Below are 23103 nucleotides of genomic sequence, written 5' to 3' on the forward strand. Positions count from 1 at the left end.
GGACAGTCTATTCAAAACAATATTGATTTTATGGAGCCCGTCTTAAAAGACCCGTTCGTTGTGAGTAACAGGTTGAGGTCTTTCAGCATTTGTATCTGAGGCACACAGGAAGATCACAGGAATGAGACCATACCAAGCAGCCCACAGAAAGCAGCGTGTGAAGCAACACAATTGTCACAATTGTGGCCAGTGCGATGCGCCGGTTATCCTCACGAACGGCTGGCCAAAATGTCATTGCCAAGACAGAGCCTGAGACACCCAGGGCAATCATGACTAGAATCCAACGAACAGCTTTCTGGGGGATAATCCACAGCACCTGAAAGAAGAGGAAGAAGGGGAGGGCTTTTTTGGAGGCATTTTGGAGAGGCATTTGTTCATTCCAGGCACGTGTGTTTGTAAAGGCCCCTGAGCCAATCAGCAGCTGGGCCCCCTGTGCCACTGTGGTTTCTCAGTACAGCTGGAGAAACACCCCAGCATGCAGACTGAGGCGAATGCTTTCAGAACAAAGGGCTCAAGATCCAGCAAAGGCACTTGGCTCCCTATCCCTATTCCCGCTGCACCTCTAAATTCAAATGGTATTCTTCAGGCGTGCATCAGTGTCAGGCTAGAAATGATGATGCTGGCTGAATTTTCAACAAGCCCGGGGCATTGCTCAGAATATGTATAGTACTTACTGCTGTGGGGATATAAATGAAGAGCGAATATCCATAGACGCACACAATCTCCAAAAACGAGTAGGAAACGATGTTCATAACTTTGCTGTTTCTCCACATGAGGAAACCCCAGAGTGCGAGAGGAACCAGCCAAGCATAGGCATAGATAATCGTGGCCGCTATGGACACTGAGGATGACAGGACACAAGTTTTAATCCCCATCGTGCCTTTAATTACTATCAGAGCACTTCTAATACCTTACTGGACTTACTCCCTAGCATGTCCACCTGCTTCACTGGCTCGTGGGATCGAGTCTTATTGGTCTCATAGTCCCTGCGCCTGGCACAGTACTGCCACAGAGCAAGCACTCTAAGGCGGTGCTGAATTGATGAAGATTTAGCACTGTCTTTGTGTGATGACCAGTGGTCTCTCATATGGTTTTTATAACTGGTTTAATAACAATAAACAGTACTGAACAACTGAATTATGCAACTGAAAGACTTCAGAGGGCCTCAATACAAGTGTTTAAACATACCAAGCATTTCAGTCAAAGGAAAGCCAACTATCCCCTTGGAAGAACACATCCTCTTTCCCAGTATAACAAGAGCTGATACCGATGTCTTGAGCAAATGTATTCAAATGCCCTGGGTGCAGATTAACTTGCTCTGCGTGCTATTTAGAGTGCCTGCTGTCCCTGAAATAGGGAGTTTCAGTTCATTGATGAATCGCTTGACAGATTCTTCACTTTTACTTTCTTCATTAAATAATTCTGTGTCTGTGGTAGCAATGCTACCGAGTGGCTCCTCAGAACAGCAGTGTTCAGTCTATTACGGTCCAGGCCGCCACCGCTGCCTCCTCCTCCTCCAGAAGATTCATTTTCCCTCCTCTGGAGTGGAGGACCATAAAGTGTGGCTAAGCCCATGGCACCAGCCCTTCCTATGGGAAAATCAGTAAGTAATGCACTTAACGCTCTTGGCAAGCACAAAGGCACCCCAAGCAATTGTAGTCAGACTCTGGTTAAGACATGTGATTGGCCAAAACGTTTTCAGCTCCCAGAGGAGATTTTTCATATTGGGAACTAATAGCCAAATGTAATTCTCCTGCTATACTGCCTTTTTTTTTTTTTTTTAATAGCTAAATGAAGGGGAAGGGAAGTACCTATATACCTACAGCCATCCACTGGGTGTCAGGCATTTCACTCAGTATTTTATTGAGGCAACACTGTGTAACAGTCAAGGTCACAGACTCTGCATGTGGACTCCAAGAGTTCTAATCCTAGCTCTGCCACTTATAGCTAAGTAACTCTGGAGGGTGAATTACTTAACTTTCCTGCCTTAGTTTCCTCATGGGAATTATCATAGCATATACTACCTTCTAAGATTACTAGGAGAATTAGGGGCTCTTGGGTGGCTCAATCAGTTAAGTGTCCAACTCTTGATTTCGGCTCAGGCCATATGATCTCATGGTTCGTGAGAATGAGCCCCCACTCCAGGCTCCACACTGACAGCACGGAGCCCATCTGGGATTCTCTCTCTCTCCCTCTCTCTTTGACCGTTCCCAGCTTGCATGTGTGCATGCTCTTTCACACACACTCTCTCTCTCTCTTGCTCTCTCTCTCAAAATAAATAAACTTAAAAAAATCACTAGAGGAATTAAATGAGTAAAAACAAATATACTTATAACACTGATTGATAAATAAATGCTCATTCAAGAATTAGCTTTTCATATCATTAACTGATATGTAAATATATTATTTCACATAATCTACATCTTCATTTTAGAGATGAGGAAATAGGATCAGAGAAGTTAAGTGGTTTGGTCAAGGTCAAATAATTAACAAGTGGTGGAAGCAGGATCTGACCTTGAATGTGTGGATGTATACTCTTCACATAAAATAGAAAAGTGTTTATTGACAGAGTCAACAATTCATCCCATGACTCCCTTATACTGTCCAACCAAGGAGGATAAGAAAAGATAAAAACTCTGCTGAGTTTCCAGGCCCTCAGGCAGGGTAATTCACTCCTTCTTTTCTGTTAATATACCTACACATACCTCTGATATAGAAATTAACACATACCATTTACAGCAATATTCATTTACCTGACTTTCTTTACTTAACCATTGAACAACTTGAAGGCAGGGTCTATATCTCATGATTAACATTTACTGAGTTAAACTCAAACCAGGATCATTTGACAAATGGGGCTGGAAATGAATCAGGTCTGACTCTATGAAAATGGTCATGGAGGGTAGAAGGAAGGATACACGGAGACACATACACACACGGAAGGAACTACATATCTCTCTATACACACATATATGTGTACGTGTATGAACTCTTTTTTGTACAAGGCACTATTCCAACCTCTTTACAAACACCAACTCTGTATTCTTACAATGGCCCTATAACATAGGTATTATTATTCCCATTTCACTGATAAGGAATCCGAGGTCAAGAGAGATGAAATAACTTGCCCAACAAGTAGAAGCTAATGAGTGATGGAAATGGAACTTGAAGCCAGTGGCCTGGTTCCAGAGACTGTGCCCTTACACAGTCTGTATATAGCCTCTCACAGGACAGCAGGCAGGCAGGGGGGTGGGGGGCGAGGAGGACAGAACTGAGCAAGTGGCACACATCAATCTCCTATAAAGCCAAACTTCCTCATTTTGGGGTGGCTGTCACCTACAAGTCCCTAAAAAGCTGTTGGTTGGTTGGTTGGTTGGTTGGTTGGTATAATTATCCAAGACTGCCACAAGAAAGAAAGTTTTAAAAACAATGTCATCCACAAGCCTATCGCTAGGACAAACTCATTTCTACATTCTCCCTTCTAGACCCTGACCATTTGCAGACTTCCCTCTAACAGAGTAGCTAACAGCAAAGGCATAATTTTGGATTATCAGTTTTCCACATGGTTCTAAGTGTTTCATAATTAGTGGCTACAGACCCAGCTAGTTGAGTCACCATGACTTAAATAACAATGCCCCTATTGTTTCCAACATCTGGGTAATACAAATAATGCTACAATGGAGACTTTCATGCACACTGCTTTTTACTTACTTTGCACATTTTGCTTTGAATAAGTTCCAATTGCTATTTGGCCTTGCTTTACAGCTTTCCAGAAGATAGTGGATTCACAATAATTGTGAATGTACTCAATGCCAATGAATTGTACACTTTAAAAGGTAAAATGGTAAATTTTAAGTTATGTATATGTTACCATCATAAAAAAAGACTATGTCAATTTACATAGATGGGTGGTAAATGCTGAGGTGATAAGGGTGTTTGAATCCTTTAATACAAAAAGCAGGGGCTGCAGCACCTAGAGACAGGGGCCCAAGAGCTCACTAAAAGGAACGCATGGTAACAAATTGAAAGCATTCCAAATGAGTCAAGCTATTCACCAACCTTTTCGGAATTCGGGCACATAATGGTATGTCTTCTCTCCCAGATGGATTAAGAAGTTGGAAAGATTCCCACTAATTGCTATGGCAAAGACCAATGTGGCACATATCCAAAAGGGGCCTGCAAAGAAAACCAGAAAATTCAGACAAAAAAATGAAGCACCAGCTTATAGACTCTTACAGAATAATTTGTTATCTCCCTCGCCCTATTCATATAAGCATGGGAAAATGAATTTTAGATGCAATCAATATTCATCTAATGGGAATTTTCTTTTATAAAAGGTAAACATACAACTCAGCAATTAGGTGCATTAAAGACAGGGGAGACTGGAATGAAAAGGCCAAAATACCCTCTACAATTAGCTGAATAAAGACACTAATTTGTTTATAGCTTCTTTTATTAGAGGATGTCAAAAAACTCATGGACATTTTGTTAAGTCTTCACCATCAGGATATAGGAAGCAAAGGTTACTTCCCTTATCTAAGTGCCAAATGTTAATGAATGCCAGAGAAAAATAACTTAAATCAGACAGGTCCTTCTGCAGTCTAAACGGAAGAGTAGTGCAAGCAGAACACTTTAGGGAAGAATTCATTTAATCTACCAGTTTGTCATGGTTGTATGTGTGCATGCAATGTGTTTAAGACTTTTCTTTTTAATGAGAAAGCAATACATGCACACAGTTCAGTGTTCAAAAGAGAACGAAAGGCAGGCAGGAGAAAAGTAAATTCCTTCTCTCTCTGTTCCCTGGCGCTATACATTTTTTCTCCCCAGAGCTCGCAGCCATAACCAGTTTCTGGTGAATCCTGCCAGAGATTTCTATATACATATAAACAAATGCACATTTTGTGTGTGTGCATGTTTATATAAATGATAATGTGTAGATATATAGATAGATATATATCTATATCCATTTAGCCTTGCTTTACAGCTTTCCAGAAGATATGTGGATTCACAATAATTGTGAATGTACTCAATGCCAATGAATTGTACACTTTAAAAGGTAAAATGGTAAATTTTAAGTTGTGTGTGTGTGTGTGTGTGTGTGTATATATCTTATTCCATACTTTACAATTTTCACTTTAATATATCCTAGGGATTCTACCATAGCTGTTCATAAAAATCAACTTATTCTATGGGGCACCTGGGTGGCTCAGTCGGTTAAGTGTCCGACTTGGGCTCAGGTCATGATCTTGAGGTTCACGGGTTCAAGCCCTGCGTTGGGCTCTGTGCTGACAGCTCAGAGCCTGGAGCCTGCTTCAGACTCTGTGTCTTCCTTGCTCTCGGCCCCTCCCCCGCTCATGCTCTCTCTCTCTCTCTCTCTCTTTTTCTCTCTTTCTCAAAAAAAAATAAATAAACATTTTAAAAAATCAGCTTATTCTACTTTCAGTGATTATCAACTATTCCACTGAGTGAATGAGTACACTATGCTTTGCAAATCCCTTTCTCCATTTCACTTGATTTCATGAACACCACCCTTGCTTCTCCTTATCTAGAAAAAGTACTACAAAAGTAGAACAAAGAACATTTTTAAATTGAGATATTCCTAATACATTTTATGAATTTAATGTTTCGATGTCACCAATACTTTGCAACACCTTTTAGCATAACTGCAGGCACCGTGACGTATCACAAAACTCAGAAAATTACTGTGTCGCAGGAGATGACTAGCAGAAATGGGTTAGCACTCCTCAAAGCCAAGCTGGCTCCTGAAGGTGGGAAAGAGAGCCCAAGCAATCAACTGGGATACTCCAAAGAATCACCACTATTGGCTTTCCACATACTGCTCTTGACTCATCAGCCTGCAAGCCCTCTGCTACCACCAAGGACAAGTTTACTGCATTATTCTGAATACCAACCATATAAAAGATGCAACAGACAAGGCCAAAAAAAAAAAAAAATTCCTACAGTTTAATGATTACAAAATTGCCAAAAGCTTTGCTGAAAAAATGAACAAAAGTGACCATGTCTTGTCAACGGGCTGAGACCATCCACGCATATGACCACAAGTGGCCAAAATATTACAGAACCTATAACTAGAAAGCAGAGGGGGTGCCTGGGTGGCTCCATCAGTGAAGCAACCGACTCTTGATTTCTGCTTAGGTCATGATCTCACGGTCTGGAACTGAGCTCCACGTCAGGCTCTGCGCTGACAGCGCAGGTTATTTGTAGGAACCCACTGTTCTCTAGACCCTGGGACAGGTGCGAGGGATACAGTGGCACACAACAGATGTAGTCGCTGAGTCCTGTGCCCGAAGGCAAACAGGAAGCTCGGATTCCAGAGACACACAACCACCTACTCATCCCAGGGCCTGCCAGGTTGCTTTATACACCTTCTCTTTCCCTCTTTCCTGCCAATTTCTACTCTTATTATGGGGTGGGGTGGGAAGGAGTCTTAATTTAGTTTGTATTATGCATTGTTATATTATAAAATATTTCTAACATACAGAAAAGTACAAAGAATGATACAACAAACACTGGTGTACCCGTCATGCTACTTTTTCAAATCCTTTTAATGGGGTCATACTACTCACATCCTTCAAAAACGTGCCTTTCTTCATTTATCCTTATTCTGACAGTTAGCCACATTGATGCTCATAGATCTCATTCATTCTTAAAAACTACAGCATTCTGTGTATGAATACACCACAATTCACTTATTTCTTCATCTGCTGATGAATATTTTGTTTGTTTCCAAATATTTGCTATTACAAGCGCTGCTGCTACAATGAATAATATTCTTCTATATGTCTTCTTTTATATTTGTGTGTTTCTCTTAGACCATACAGTGCAACTGCCAATTTGTAGGGCATGAGAATCTTCAAATGGCTCCCATTCGTGCACCACTTACATACCCACTAGACACATATTAGTTCCCATTGCTGCACAATCTTGACAACTCTTGGTATCAATGTTTCTGAAAATCTGACTTAAGGGTATGTCATTCCTCTGCTCAAACCCTCCAATGGCTTCTCACTCAAGTAAAAGCTGAAGTCCTCACTGTGACCAAGATGCTACACAACTTACCCCTCCATGTTGTCTCTCCAACCTCATCTCCTAGGCTCCCTTCTTCCCTCTGGCCCAGTCACACTAGTCTCTGCCGTTCTCTGAGCATACCAAGCAAATTCCTGCCTCAGGGCCTTTGTGTTTGCTGTGCTCACTGCTTCAGATGCCTTCCCCTTAGATATCTACATGAATTGCTCCCAATTCCTCCAGGCCTTTACTCAAAATTCACCTCTCAAAAATTTTTTAAATTTCAAATTCACCCACCTACACAAGTATTTCCTGTCCTTTAAAATTGTCACCTTGGCATTTATCATTAGCATACTATATATCTGACTTATTTTACTTATCATAAAGCTCAGTAGATTCTAAACTGCCTCAGAGCAAGGATTTTTGTTTTTCTCACTACTATATCTCCAGTGCCTGCAATAGTTTAGTGCTCAATACTTGTTGAATTAATTGAATGAACGAATGAAGACAAGTCAATTTGTATGTTTGCTAAAATGAGCATAATATAATCTCTTGTTTTTATTTCCTTGACTACAGGTGGGGCTAAGTATCTTTTCATATATTTGTTAGCCATTTGGGTTTCCTTTGCTGGGAATTGCTCATTTTCCTCTAAAACTTATAACTGGTTTTATTCTTACAAATGGTAGGAGTTCTAAAGATATTCTTGCTTTTCATCCTTTGTTGCTAATGAGAATTGCAAATATTATCTCCGGTCTGTAGTTGATTTACTTATTTATTCACTTTGCTTATGTTTATTTTGTGGTATAGAAAATTTTTTTTCCTTTTTTTAAAGTTTATTTATTTAGGGGGTGCGTGAGTGGCTCAGTCAGTTAAGCGTCTGACTTCGGCTCAGGTCATGATCTCACGGTCCGTGAGTTCGAGCTCCACGTCGGGCTCTGTGCTGACAGCTCAGAGCCTGAAGCCTGCTTCGAATTCTGTGTCTCCTTCTCTCTCTGCCCTTCCCCTCTCACTCTATGTCTCTCTCTCCCTCATAAATAAATAAACGTTAAGAAAATTTGTAGTTAAAAAAAAGTTTATTTATTTATTTTGAGAGAGACAGAAAGAGAGAACGTGCCCACCAGCGGGAGAGGCGCAAAGAGAGAGGGAGACAGAGAATCCCAAGGAAGATTCTCTCTCCACACTGTCAGTGCAGAGCCTGAAGCAGGGCTCGAGTCCACAAATCGTAAGATCGTGACCTGAGCTGAAATCAAGAGTCACACACTTAACCAACTGAATCACTCAGGCTCCCCCAGTAATTTTGTATTTTAGTTTAAATGCAATCAAATTCATCAGTCTCACCCTCTGATTCTGCAGACTGGCACTTCTGTCATCTTTTCCCCGACCACCTTCCTCCAATCTCCCCCACAAGGCCCAGTCCTCTCCACTATCAAACACTTTACCTATATAGTACCTCTTTTTTTTCTTTAACCATGTCTGTGAGGTCATGAGGCTAACAGTGTTGTGGAAAGAAGCAAACTTGGGGTTCAAATCCTGGTTTTATCAGGAGAGGCAGCATAACAGAGTAATAAAGAATATGGATTATGAGCTATGGTGCTGATTTGAAAACTGTGCTCAGCTATACGATCTTAGGCACAATGCATTACATCTGAGTAACTCGGTGTCCTTATTCATACAACGGGGATAATAATAGTAACTACCTCATAAAGTTCGGGTTGTTATGAGGATTAAGTGAGTTAATACAGGTTCTTCCCCAATAACGGGGCCACATAATAAGCACTGCGTACATTTGCTAGTGTCATTTCCATGCTAACTCTGTGACTATGGGCAAGCCATCCTCCCCAAACTTCCATTTTCTCTTTTGTGAGGTAAGCCTACCTCGGGGTGTGGGATATAAAACTATAAAACAGTGACAAAGTGCTGAGCTCTTGGCACTTGTGAAGCACTCGGCACATGTTAGTTCTATCATTTCTTTCTTCCTGGCAGTGGAGACTGACTTTATCTTTGCATCCTCAGCCTGCAGCATGAAATAAGGTGCTCAAAAATTGTTTGCGTGCTTACTCTGTGCCAGGCCTCCACCAGGCACTGATGACATAAATCACTCAGACACATAGCCTGTCTCTCAAGATCTCAGGCTAGAAGAATAAAGAAGAGAGCGAGGAGGAGAAACTGCCTTGGCAACATTTAGACGAGAGGCATGGGCCAAGGCAGTGCTTTGCACATGGCGCTCCCTGGCGCTCCGGGCATTCCGCCGACATCTGGATGGAACTTTAAGTGCTGCCAGATAGAGGAGCTATAGAGAAGGGACCCTCTCCCCAGCCTCCCCCACAGTGGTTCCACTTTCACTGGTTCCAACTATTGGACCTCCATGCTAGCTGATGAAAAGGTTCTGTAGCTTAAAACCACCAGGCGAACAGAGTATGGGCTTCATGTAACATCAAACTAGTTCTGGCTCTTGCTTTTTCAGTTTGACAACTCTCGGCCCTGGTTTCCTCACAAGGAAAAGAGGGCTAACCACACTTAATATAGAGTCTTGTTGAAAGAATTAAAGTGTATGCAGTCATCAGCACACAATAGATCCTCATGAATTCCTTCTCCTCTTATGATCAACATATGTACAAAATATGTAACATATTACTCTAATGCTTATTCAGGATCGAGCATACACATCACTGAGCCTCACTGAGAGTCAGCTTCCTTGTTTGAGAAAGGGGGAGAAGAATACCTACCCCCAAGGTGGCTGCAAGAATTACACGTGCCCACGTCCAGTCTTTCGTAGCGCATCTGCACAAAGGAAGCACCCAGAACTGCTGGCTCACTTCTCCTTTCAAACACAGAAGGCCACGGCTATAGGAGCCCTTTCCCTTCAGGAGTACCAGCTGGGCCTCTGACCTCTCCTCAGACAGCATGGAGGTCAGGAATGGCAGTCACCCCCTGGCCCATCCCTCTTACAGACTTCCAGTGCTGCTGACTGAATTCCCAGGGGAGCCAGCTCATCTGAGGGCAGAGCTGGGACTCAGCACAGCAATGAGTAAGTATGAGAGCACCTTCTCCACACTGATCCCCACCCTCAGATCCTCTCAAGTTAAAATCAACAATCTCCTTTTGGACAAAGTGACTTAATTCGTCTCAGGTTTGCAGTGTCATTTGAAGACGTTCAAAGGACATGCCCATTACTTGTAATCACAGCATTCATATAACACAGAATTGCATTTTCCCCAAAATTATTTGTAAAGGCTGTCACTGATGTCCAGAAGAGTTGAGTGAAATGTTGCATGCCCCACCAACAGTGCATTTCTCCAACCTTTCAGGCAACACTCACGCGCACCTGAATTCAACTGGTACGTGGTAAAGAATCCAAACAGCTCTACACATACCGTAAAGATCTGGATTGCTGCGGATATATAACCTCACAAAGTTTTTTCCTGGTATTGGCAAAAGGGACCCCTTTATTCTGTCAAAGACCTGGAAAACAACATAGCAGTAAGTCTCCTGAAGATTTCTTACAGCTTTCGTGAAGATTTCTTACAGCTTTCATGATGATATTTTCAAATGCGAATGATCCTTTATTTTTGTAAGACCATAGCCAGTCATAAAAGCGTTCGCATCATGTGATTGTTTAACCACAAAAGACACAAGTCTCCACTACGTGTAAAAGGAAAGGTGAAACGGGTTTACAAACCTGGTAAGTGTCTACGTCAAAGAATGTTTGATAGTATTCAAATGTCCAGAAGGGGGAGCTTTTCTTCTGGCCAGCAAGTAACTGTCAGAGGTGAAATAAAACATAATGAACACAGAAGTAATGTCCTTATATCAGCGATGCAGACAGGGGGCTAATCTAATGGAAAATCAAGATGCATCAGAGACCAAGCTCTTTTGCATTCATGAACTTTACAACAGCCTTGCCCAACACAGCCTGATAGAAAACAAGCGTCTGTTTTGAAGTCAGACCAAAAGGTTTCAATTCCTGGTCCCTCCACCAGGGGGAGACTTTGTCAAATCACTAGACTGTCCTCCAAAAATTACAGCCAACAAGATCCACTTCATAGGATTATAGGAAGGATTAGATCGATTATATATAATATGTATCAGGTACAATAACACATATACGCATTTTTACACACACAAACATATACACACAGAAGGCAGTCAGTGTCAGATCTTCTACTCCCCTACCTCCTCAAGATTCTTACCACTATCCCCACCTCAACTCTCAAAAATCTGATACACTGATTCACTCTAACATGCTGAAAACTTAAAATATACTCCTCTGACAAAAAACCCCCACAAAACTCCAATTTATGAGCAGCACACACGGGGCTCATCTATCCCAACAGCGCAGCTATTTGACAACAGAACGCAGACCCCTTGCCGGGAACTACGACTGCCACTTCAGATATTTCTTAAGGATTCGTACAGCGAAAGGTACGGATGGACTAGCTGGAGCTTTGCAGGACAAGGGGCAGGTTTTTTTTGTCCATTGAAAGGAGAATTTCTCCACAATTAAAGTTGTCTAATAGTGGCAATGCTGCTTTACACGGTAACAAATAGCCTCCAGAAGGGGGTATCCAAGTGCTGTCTTTCCCACCTACCACAGACAGCATTAGTATCTTGGGAGGGAAGGTGACATACAGGAGACTGAAGGTTCTTTCGAACTCTAGCATTAGAAGATATTGAACTCCAGAGACCCATGTTCTATAAGCTAGGACAAGGGATTCAGTGCCTATCATAGAATATTGGTAACTTCTTCCCAATTCCCAGACAAATTAAGATGATGGATAGAATGTTTTCAATTTTAAGATTTTTCTCCCCCCTCGTACATTTCTCAAACTTTTGACACCCGCTGTTGCTCAGTGTGATGGTTAACTTCGTGTGTCAACTTATCTAGGTCAAACATTATTCTGGATGTTTCTGTGAGGGTGTTTTTGGATAAGCTTTAACATTTAAATTGGTGGGCTTTCGGGGCACCTGGGTAGCACCGTCGGTTAAGGGTCCAACTTCGGCTCAGATTATTATCTCATGGTTTGTGTGTTCGAGCCCCATGTTGGGCTCTGTGCTGACAGCCCAAAGCCTGGAGCCTGCTTCGGATTCTGTGTCTCCCTCTCTCTCTCTCTGCCCCTCCCCTGCTGGTGTTCAGTCTCTCTCTGACTCTCAAAAATAAATACACGTTAAGAAATTTTTTTTTTTTTAATTTGTGGCTTTCTGAGTAAAGCAGATTGCCCTCCATAATGTGGCTGGGCCACAGCCAATCAGGTGAAGGCCCAAATAGAACAAAAGGCCGACCTCCCTGAGCAAGAGGGACTGCTCCAACAGACTGCCTTTGGCCTTCATCTGCAACACCAGCTCTTCCTGGATCTACAGCAGAATGCCTTTGGCCTCAAACTCCAATTCCTTCCTGGGTCTCAGTCTGCCAGCCACTTCCAGCAGATTTTGGACCCGCCAAGCATCCACAATCACGTGAAACAATTTTTAAAAATAAACCTCTTTCTCTATATATACACATCCTATTGGTTCTAGGGCTCTGGAGCACGCTAACTAATTGTGTGTTCCAGGGCAGCTTATTTAAACTTTGCGCCTCACATTTCTCCTTTGTAAAATAAGGATAAGAATAGTTCCTGGTATACAGAGTTGTTTTGAGGGTTAAATGAGATGATCCAAGTAAGGAACTTTAAATGGTGTCTGGCAGCTATGAAACATGGAATAAACATTAGCTATTGTCATGATAATGATGGCGATAGTCAACACATTATTTTCTTATATTTCAGATGAGGAAACCCGGTCTTAGGGAAGTTCAAGTACCTTACTCAAGACCACATAGCTGTTACTACTGCCTGGGCCAGGATTCAAAGTTAGGCTCCTAGTCTAAGCTCTCGCCACAGTGTCTAGCATATATGGGTATTTAATTTAGCACAAGCTTCGGTGCTTATTGTGATAGCTCACGGAGTTCCAGAAAGATCACCTGGCACCCTAGAGCTCTGCTACTTAATGAGCCTGTGAACTCAATGCTGCAAACTGGGTGCTCCTCTAGGGCATCACAGTCATGACTGCATTTATAAAATATGGATAGAAATACTATTTTTCTGGAACACACTACCAGTGCACGTGGAGATAAATCTTTGTGACCAAAAACAGCCACCTGCTATTCACTGTCCAACCAGATGCAGAAACCTAGAAGTCTCGATAAAATCTTTGCTCTCTATCCCTCACCCCTTCTCCACAAAGCCCAACTGAGCCCACCCCCTAACCACCTGTGTCCAGCTGTGGTTCGGGCTTCTAGCCCAGACCACTGCCACGGTCTCCCACTGGCCTCTGCTCCTTCCAGTTTTTACCCCACAAGGCCACCATACCTTTATCTTTAAACTCTCTGGCTAAATATCATCTAAAATCTTTCAGTAGCTCCCGATAGCTTTCAGAGCACAATTCCTACTCATTTGGCTGAGTCCTTGCCGAGCCGTGTAGCCTCACCTCCTGTCTTCACCTGTATTTTGCTCTAATGTATGTGAAGATGGGAAACATGCTGTGTGTGCCACGTTCTTTCGTGCCGCTTTGGCTTTGCTGAAATGGTTCCCTTTGCCTAGATCACCCTTCCCTGCCTTCTTCCCTTGGCCACCTCCTACCCTTGTGCCAGGACTCAGTTCAAGTGTCACTACCTGCACAATGCCCCCGCTCTGCCCCCACAACCCCAGTGTCCCCTCCACCAGCATGCTCCCTGTGGGTAACAACGGCCTGCGTGCCGGTCTGTCTCCCCCCGAGGCAGAGGCCATGTGTGATCCACCTTTGGGCTGCCACTGCCTGGCACTCTTCGTGGCACATGGGAGACAGTGAATAAATGCATGAAGAAGCTTTTAAAAAAATTAAAAGGACAAATCAAAGACAAGTTCGAACCTCAGTTTTGTCAGAGTCATCGTTTCCCAGCAACTCATCATCCTCTTCTCCCCCGGAGCCTCTTGGGAGTCCTGCTTGATGCGTCGGGCTTTCACCAGGACCCTCGATACTTATCGTGGTGGCACCTGGGTTTTCTGCTGCAGTAGCGGCCGCATTACCAAATTCTGAAAGCAATTAGAGCACGAGGGCATCAAAGACCTTACCCACATTGGAAATGCTATACTTTTAATCTAAAGACAAGCTGTTTCACCCCAGCTTTGCTATAGACCCTATTTGATATAAATGGCAAAAGGCTCTGAAAAAAAACCTCATCTAGACATCAGGCTGACTTAGAAAAGGGGTTACAAAGACAATAGAATTTGGAGTCAGACCTGGATTTTAGTCCTGGCTCACCTACTTACTAACTATAAGAGCCTGAGTAAGTAACTCAAGCTCTGCATGCCTCAGTATTCTCATCTACACAATGGGGAGAATAACATCTACTTTAGAGAACTGGGGGAAAGTCAGGAATGTTACCTAAGTAACGTCCTTAGCAGAGTGGCTGGCCCACAGCAAGTACCCAATCTATACCTGTCTTCTTTGATTCAAGTTCAAAAAATTTTAATGGAAGTTATTTTTTCCAAGAAGTCCAATGTAATCACTATAGGGAATATAGGGTCAAAAATGAAAGTAGAAAGCATAGAATAAAAATCACTCTCAGTCCTACCACATCAAGGCAAACACCAATAATTTTTGATATGTTTCCTTTTCTCCATATAGTAACTCTCTAAGATTCATGCCAGTGATGATCATTCATTCACTGAACATATATTTACTGCATGCCTACAATGTGCCAAGTACTGATGTGAGACTATACAATTTTTATACATTTTGTATCCTGCTCTGTCAACTGGAGATTATAGAAAAATGATTTTTTCATTTTATATCAGTCTTCATAATAACCATTTTCATAACTACGTAATAGTCCATCAGCTGGGAGACGGAGGGAATAGGAGAGAGAGACTGTAAGTTGGATGTCTATGGTGTTTCCAACTTTTCATTATAAAAATAACACTTGTAAGGAGTGTCTGCAAAGAAAAAGCTTTTGAGTTATTATCTCTGAACACCTATCAGTGCAATTACCAGGTCAAAGGGTTAGTTAAGACTAATGCTCTATGACCTTGGGCAAATAACACTATATCTCTGAGTCTCTGTTTCTAAAATGTAGGTAATTGGGGCACCTGGGTGGCTCAGTCGGTTAAGTATCCGACTCTTGATTTCGGCTCACGTCATGATCTCACCGTTAGTGAGTTCAAGCCCCATATCAGGCTCTGGGCAGGCAGTGTTGAGCCTGCTTGTAATTCTCTCTCTCTCCCTCTCTCGCTGTCCCTCCCTCACTTGCGCTCTCTCTCTCTTTCAAAAATAAATAAATAAATTTTAAAAATAAAAATAAATAAAACGTAGGTAACACCTATCTTACGGAGAGATTTTGAGGATGATATGATATAATAATAAATATTGTCATAGCTATCATTTATTGATGGAACAGGACACTAACATTTAAAAAGATGATCACGGGGCGCCTGGGGGTCTCAGTCAGTTAAGTGTCTAACTTCAGCTCAGGTCATGATCTCACGGTTCATGAGTTTGTGCCCCGTGTCGGGCTCTGTGCTGACAACTCAGAGCCTGGAGTCTGCTTTGGATTCTGTGCCTCCCTCTCTCTCTGCGCCACCCCTTCTTGCGCTCTGTCTCTCAAAAATGAATAAATGTAAATATATATATATATATTTAATATATTTAATATATATATTTAAAAAGATGATCACAACTGAGGGAATCAGACAGAGGAAGATACACTTTTCTCATATTTAAAAATTTTTTTTAATGTTTATTCATTTTTTGAGAGAGAGACAGAGTGTGAGTGGGGGAGGGGCAGAGAGGGGGACACAGAATCCGAAGCAGGCTCCAGAATCCGAGCTGTCAGCACAGAGCCTGACGGGGGGCTCGAACTCACAGACCGCGAGATCATGACCTGAGCTGAAGTCAGACACTTAACCGAATGAGCCACCCAGGTGCCCCAAGTCTCATATTTAAAAAGCAGTAGTTCAGCAGGCAGAAGGAGGAACAGAGGATCACTTTAGAAGTACAATGGCCAGGGGCACCTGGATGGCTCAGTCAGTTGAATGTCTAACTTCGGCTCAGGTCATCATCTCGTGGTTCGTGAGTTCAAGCTCTGCGTCAGGCTCTGTGCTGACAGCTTGGAGCCTGGAGCCTGCTTCAGATTCTGTGTCTCCCTCTCTCTCTCTGCCCTTCCCCTGCTCACGCTCTGTCTTACTCTCTCTAAAAAATAAATAAGCATTAAAAAAAAAAAAAGAAGTACAAAGGCCAAAGATGTTCAAAGGAGGATGATAACTTGTCTATTTGACAGGCTTAGGAAAGGCTTCTTGAAGATGCCACATGAGAAGGATGGTCAGATGTGGCATCGTGCACAAAGGGCATGGGATGAGCAAAAACCAGAAGATGGAAGATGTGTCCCCTATCTGAGAAACAGCAGGTAGCATGGTTTGATTGGAACGCAGCATGTGTGTACCTCTCACAGGATCACTTGACCACACATTCTGCTCCATATGAGTTACCGGTGTCCATCACAGCTCCCTGAGGACAAGACTGGCATGTTCTTCATTTCCACTATCATCTTCTCTACTTTTACGTGCTGGCATATCCTATGCTATGTGTGGCCTCTGATCCTTTCCTGACACAATGTCTTCTACCTGACGAGTCCCAATCTCTACTTTCTCACCTGAACTCCCATCTTCCTCAGGAAAGCCTTCCATGACCCCCATAGCATCCTACATTCTGTTCTAAAGAGCAAAGTCCTTAACAAGGTCTGCAATGTCCTCTGTGATTTGGCACCTGCCTCCTCTCTAACCTCACCTTGTGTTCATCTCCCCCCCCCCCCCACCAACACCGCCAACCCTGAACCATCTGTGCTCTGTACCTTAGCTTTCTTTCAATTACCTGGGAAAAAAGTCAAACAAACTTCCTTCCCCCTTGGGTACTCTGCATATGCTGTTCTCGACATTGTACTTTCCTACACTGTACTCAGAAAGGATGGCCAAAGAGGGCCTCTCGAACGAAGTGAGATTTGAACAGAGTGAGGGAGCAAGCTATGTGGCTATCTGGAGAAAAAATTCCCAAATAGATAGCACAAAAGCCCTAAGCTGTGAGTGTACTTGGTGTCTAGGAGGGACAGTGACAGGCCCATGTGGGTAGGGCAGAGAGAGAAAGGACAAGAGTAGCAGGAGATATCAGAGGGAGTGGAGGGCAGGATCATGTACGGCCTCCAAACACAGAAAAGGCTCTGGCTTTCACACCTAGTGAGATGGGAGCCATTGGAAGGTTCTGAAAGAATGACATGATCTGACTTAGTTTTAAAGGACCACTCGTTGCAAAATACAGACTGTAAGGGGGCAACGGAGGAAGCAGGAAGACTAGAAGGAAGCTAAGGGCTATAATTCATATGAGAGGTGATGGTGACCTTGAGCATGGTGAGGGAGAGGTAGTAGTAAGGAGAGGTGGTCAGATGCTAAATGTACGTTGAAGATGGAGTTGGCACTATTTGCTGAGGAGGTGGTTTCTCTTTAAACATCTTCTCTCTTCCTCAGATAGCAGTGAGATAGCACTGGCTGTGAAGCCAGGCTGCCTGGGTTCAAACCCTGCTTTACCACTTGTTATGTGGCCTTAGGCAAATTACTTCATTTTTCTCTGCCTCGGTTTCCTCACTGGTAAAACAGGGAGAATAAATATTTCATAAAGTTAACATGAAGATTAGACGAGCTAATATTTGGAAAGCATGTAAACTAGGGCCTGACATATAGTAAGTGCTGTGCAAGTGTTTATAAGACAAATAAGCATTCGTCAGTCCCTAGTCTAGGTTAGGTTCTAGGCTGTGAGTGATGAACTGTTCCTCCAACATTTTCATAGTCTGTGGATATATATGTAAGTGATCATTTATCAAATTAATGTCTCCCTCAACAGACTGAAAGCTACATTAGGGAGTGAACTGTCACTCCTCTGTCCCTGATAACTGGAACAACTGCCTGGCTCATAGTCACATTCATGAGATACTTATTGATTCAGTGAAGGAATGACCTGATCACATTTCATCATAATTAGCTTTTTACACTTTTATCTACTCCAGCAGAGGAAAAAACTCCTCCTTTATCTTTTTATCTCCTGCATCTAGTAAGTTCTAAGCACAAAGTAGATGTTCAGTAAATATTTGTTGAACTAAGGCAGTAACTCTATAGCTATTTTGTAATCACAGTATTAAATTAATGACGTTACCAATCTGGGGACACCTGGGGTGGCTCAGTCAGTTAAGTGTTGGACTTCGGCTTAGGTCATGATCTCATGGTTAGTGGGTTCAAGCCCCACACTGGGCTGTGCTGACAACTCAGAGCCTGGAGCCTGCTTCAGATTCTGTGTCTCCCTCTCTCTCTCTGCCCCTCCCCTACTTGTGTTCTCTCTCTCTCTCTCTCTCTCTCTCTCTCAAAAATAAATAAATAAACTTAAAAAACATCTTAAAAAAAATGACGTTACCAATCTGAAGGGCTATTCGGCAAAAAAGAACAACTGATGTGGACAAACAGAAAAACCTGGATGTGGCCAACATACTTGTACCAAGATGCTTGAAATAATCTTCATAAATATATATGCCAGTATACCAATGAGAACCCATTGCTGTGACTGTGGAAACACTGATCATAAAAGGTGGGCCCCCAACCGATGTACCTTCAAACTGCAAATCACCTACAGCTGCCATCCAGCCAGCGGGTCTTCTCCCAATTATTAAGAAGAAATTTTGCAGAGGTCTAAAAAGGAAAAATAAATAAACTTCATAAGATACCAGAATAAAATATACGCAAACAAATCTTGTTTCAGCATTAGAAATGGTACTATTTTCCTTGCCTCCTTCTTTGGTAGGGTGAGACAGGTCTGTATAAAGATAACCACTTAGCAACAGATACAAAGAAACTAACCCTAAGGGGTCCAAAGGTTCCATCCAATCTCACTCACTCTGTGGGTGTTTAAAGACCAGGTGCAGCCTGGAAATGTAAGGGTGAGGAAGGGGAGGCTGGACTTTGAGAGGTGGCTATGAGGGCAGTCAAGAGCAAAGACAGTTCAGCCTAGCCAGTGGTTAAGGGCACAGGCTCTGGGGTCAAACAGACCTGGGTTTGATTCCCGATTCTGCTTGTCCTCGCTGTATGACTGCAGGCTCCTCGGGGCCTCAGTTTTCTCATCTGTAAAATGGGTTCATAATGGTACCTACTCGCACGGTGCTGGGGGGCCATTAAATGAGACAGTGAGTGTAAGGCGCTTAGTGCACGGCCGGGCAATTAGTAGGCGTTGGAGTGACGGCGACCCTGCAGCCTGGGATACCCTAAGCCCCGGCAGGCCTGGGCAAGAGCTGCCCAAAAAGCAAAGGCAGGGTTGTAGGGGGAGGATCTGGGCCGAAGCGGCCCGGCGGGCAGGAGATAGCGGGCCTCTCGCGTCCCGGGCTCTCCCCGCAGTCCCGGCCGCCTCACCTCGAGGGGCTCGGCGTCCAGCTGGTCGGGGGGAGACTCCAACCTCAGTAGTACCAGGCAGGTACAGGTCCAGCCGAGTTGCCGGAAGCCGGGGGCGGAACTTCTCCACCTCCTCCGGGCAGAGCCCCGCCTCCTTAAAGAGACCGAAGCGTTGCTTCTGAGACTGGGCAGCCACGGCCTCCAGAGCCGGCTCCTAGCCCCGCCCCTGCGAGGCGGAGGCTCGGGTTCTTAAAGAGACAGGCGCAGCCCGGAGCGGTGGTGGGCGTGGAGTGAGGAGAAGGGGAGGCACGAAGAATTCTCTAGCTTGTGGGGTCTTATTATTGTTTGTTTATACCTCTATTCTTATTGAAATATAAAATAACGTAACGAAGAACGGTTGTCGAGAGACCAAAAGTCATCAACCTCTCGCATTCTTTTTTGGCTAAAAATTTAATGAAGCGGTAAGGGAGTGGATGAGTCCAATCCTTTCTGAGTTGTGAACGAGTGAGCGAGCGCAGGATGACGTCTGTTCTAGTGGCCGCCGTCCCCCGTGAGTGTGGTATTTGTTCCTTCACTCCCGCACCCGCCTCCCTCTGCCCCGGGTAGGGGCGGGGGGTGGGGAGCAGTAGGCCTTTCTCACGCACCCTTCTGTCCTCCACTGCACTGACCGCCACCCGGCACTCAACGGGGTCCCAGTAAACGATGGCGGGGGTGCACCAGCGAACCTGGTGAGAATCGTTTCGCCCTGCCTTCCGTCTTGGCCTGGTTAACGCCTACACAGCCTTCCAGGTTTTGGTACATTTTCTCCTTGCAGAAAAAGCCTGCCTTGCTCCACCACCGCGCAAGGACTTCTTGACCTCCCCTGGTCTCCAGGGCTCGCTTCTACCACTGCGATTGCTGTTTTCTGCCCATCTTTACCAGCCTGTGAGCACTTAGAGCGCAATGATCAGGAATTTTCTGGTGTCTGGGTCGCCAGGGCCGGGCACGCAGTAGTTGCTCACTAAAGGTTAACTGTAGAGTGAGCAAGTTCTGGCTGTCTGAGCGGCATAAGCATAATTCGCGGCTCACACAAAGGGTGACTTCGGCCTCACCACACTGGACCCCTGTGGTCAATTGGAAAGACTTTACATCTGACTCACACACACACACACACACACACACACTCACTCACACTTACACTTAGTGTATTTGTTGAGCTGACATCCTGATCAGGCTTTACACATGCAGGATCTCTAATTCTCAAAACAATCCTGCAAGCTTGAGGTGATTATCCTCATTTTATAAAGAAAAAGCTGAGGCTTAGAATATGAGAAGGGTACTTTGGTCGAATAGGTATCAGGAATGAATCGCAATGCACAAATTCAGGTGGGCAAGTATATTAAACACCTCATGCCCCATTTCAGATCCTCCTGGCCTCATCTGCTACTTATTTCACCACCATGTATCTCACTCCACTCCAGCAAGTAGAACCTAAGTGGGCTTCACCTCAGGCCCATGCCTCAGCGTTCTCACCTGCCTCATGGCTTGTGTCCTGATCCCATGGGGTCCTGGGGCTGTTGGAACTGGTCAGCACCAGGACAGGAACAGCCCAGAAGGGCCGGGGTGGGGAGTGGTTGATGCCTCATGGACACGTTTTTGATCGATGGGGTCAGCAACTGATGCTTCTCTCTTTTTCTCCTCAGAAAGACTCTTCAGATATTTCATATAGCTTTCTAACTCTCTTGTAGGATCGAGCAGCAAGTGCCTCAGGAAGTGGCCAATTTGATAATGCATCCTTGCCAACGGCGCTCCTTCCTTTCCTGCTTTATAACCCCTGTCCATCACTCCTGGTTCTTGGACTCACACTTGCCAGTGAAGTACTCATATGAGGAACCTACACTAAGGCACACTGGTACCACGAGTGGCCCCGGTAAGCAGCCCTCAGGTTGGAGTTTTAGAACTGGACTGCTCAGCAGTCAGATGGCAACAGTCCCATCGCTGGTGGTCAATGTGTGTGTTGGGGGGAGGTGATAACAGCTAGGCTATATATTTCTTCTCTTAGAAACAGAAATAAAGGTTATATCGGTTTATTAGTTATAATGATATAAAAGTTTTGGCTCAAACTGAGATAAGAATCAAAGATTACTGGTTTAAAACAGTGATTCTCAGCTGTAGGATATTTTGCTCCGAGGGTATTTGGCAATGTCTAAAGTCATTTTTGATTGTTATAACTTGTGGGGTGCTACTGGAGTGCTCCTGGCCCTCATACTTCTAAACATCCTACAGGGCACAGGATAGCCCTTCATAACAAAGAATTATCTAGTCCGAAATGTGGACTATTGGTGTCAAGGGTAAAAAACTGAGCTCAAATGTTCAGATGTCCTTAACTTGTCTGCCCAAGTATGATAAAGTAGATGAGCTCAGCCGCTGATGCTAATTCCACCTCTACTGCTCTGAAGGGGAATGAACCAGTGAGAGATGGAACCCATCCCACCCTCCCACACCAGATAGAATGAGGGAAGCATGAAGGGGGAAGGAAAGCTGAGGAGCATCTTGCTCTGATGGACAGGGATGAGGGGGGTAAAGGGGACACTCTGGTTAGATGCTGCATGTGATCCTGACTTAGTCCCCTGGCTTTTTGCTGGTGACCACATAGGTGAGCCATGTTCCAGAAAGCATCTCCACCACCCCTGTGAGCAACACCCATCACAAGGAAAGGGCTGCTGGCACTGTGGGAGCATCTCACCCTGACCCTAGGACTGCTTTAATCTTTTTCTTTTGGATTTCCTAACACACAGCCCTCTTGTCCTTTTTTAATGCGCCCGGTGTTAAGGGCTAAGATTGTTTGAAGCCACCGTGTGGGCAAGGGAGATCTGAAGTAGGCCGCTGGCCCTTGCTCAGGGTAGGCCAGAGCCATCCTGCAACAAACAGGACACAAGACTCATATAAGTGTCCCCCTCCCCCTACCAAAATTTGATCATAAAAATTTGTAAACCAACTGCAAACATTTTAAAAGACGAAATAGCAGATTTCAAAGACTTTGTAAACTGAGTGGGCTAGTCCCAGATACTCGGTAGCTAGCAGTACGTGGGAGACAAAGTGGAGAAGCATGGCTTGGCCTGCATTCTATTGCATGCCCTGTCTGATAGAGAGGTGAAGTGATTCGGCTTTGGTCATACAGCTGGGTGCAGATCGGGCCAGTGGTGTGCTGGAGCATTCTCGGACCAGTTCATGAGAGCTGGTTGCTAAATTCTCAGGAATCCTGTTATTCTCAGGAGCCAGTTATTAAATCCAGCCATTATTAAAGTTAAATTATATAAGCTTACAATTAAAGAAATTATATGAACAATAAATTATTTTAACAACAGAGGTAATAATGTTCAAAACACTGCTTTCTAAGTATTTCTCTACATTTTACCATTATCTATTCTCCTGAAGCTGTATCTATCTTATACATACAGTGTGCTTCTGATAATCTCTTCCCAATCTCTTCAGTGATGTCACATTGGTAGCTTAAAATGACCAGTGGTGAAATTAATTACATCACAGAAATAGGCAAAAGCTACATGTCTGGGATTGATTTACTGTGATGTTAATTGTCTAGACCAGGGCTGGCAATCTTTTTCTAGAAAGTCCAGAATAGTAAATGTATTTCAGCAGAGTCTGTTGC

At 43.9% G+C, this 23103-nt stretch overlaps 2 protein-coding genes across 5 annotated transcripts in view; one reads left to right on the plus strand and one right to left on the minus strand.

Moving 5' to 3' along the window:
• YIPF1 (Yip1 domain family member 1) overlaps positions 1-19623 on the minus strand; it is a 36552-nt gene extending 16929 nt beyond the window's left edge. Inside the window, exons 1-9 of one of the 3 annotated variants that reach the window (XM_015072376.3) lie at positions 19476-19617; positions 19119-19190; positions 18682-18761; positions 13909-14072; positions 10706-10786; positions 10401-10488; positions 4060-4176; positions 675-841; positions 134-316 (exon numbers count right to left, since the gene is read on the minus strand). In XM_015072376.3, the coding sequence (XP_014927862.1) occupies positions 134-316; positions 675-841; positions 4060-4176; positions 10401-10488; positions 10706-10786; positions 13909-14072; positions 18682-18712 (831 nt within the window). In that variant the 5' untranslated portion in view covers positions 18713-18761; positions 19119-19190; positions 19476-19617. Of the gene's footprint in view, positions 1-133; positions 317-674; positions 842-4059; positions 4177-10400; positions 10489-10705; positions 10787-13908; positions 14073-18681; positions 18762-19118; positions 19191-19475 lie in introns of all 3 variants that reach the window. The other 2 variants (XM_015072377.3, XM_053214064.1) reach the window with 2 other exon arrangements.
• Positions 19624-19850: 227 nt separating this feature from the next.
• Positions 19851-23103, plus strand: part of DIO1 (iodothyronine deiodinase 1) — a 40928-nt gene continuing 37675 nt past the window's right edge. Inside the window, exons 1-2 of one of the 2 annotated variants that reach the window (XM_015072374.3) lie at positions 19851-20004; positions 21182-21363. The gene's annotated coding sequence lies outside the window, so the exon portion shown is untranslated. Of the gene's footprint in view, positions 20005-20033; positions 20183-21181; positions 21364-23103 lie in introns of those variants that run through there. The other variant, XM_015072373.3, reaches the window with a different exon arrangement.

This window comes from Acinonyx jubatus, chromosome C1 (genome assembly GCF_027475565.1).
Source record: "Acinonyx jubatus isolate Ajub_Pintada_27869175 chromosome C1, VMU_Ajub_asm_v1.0, whole genome shotgun sequence".
In the NCBI taxonomy this organism is placed as follows: Eukaryota; Metazoa; Chordata; class Mammalia; order Carnivora; family Felidae; genus Acinonyx; species Acinonyx jubatus.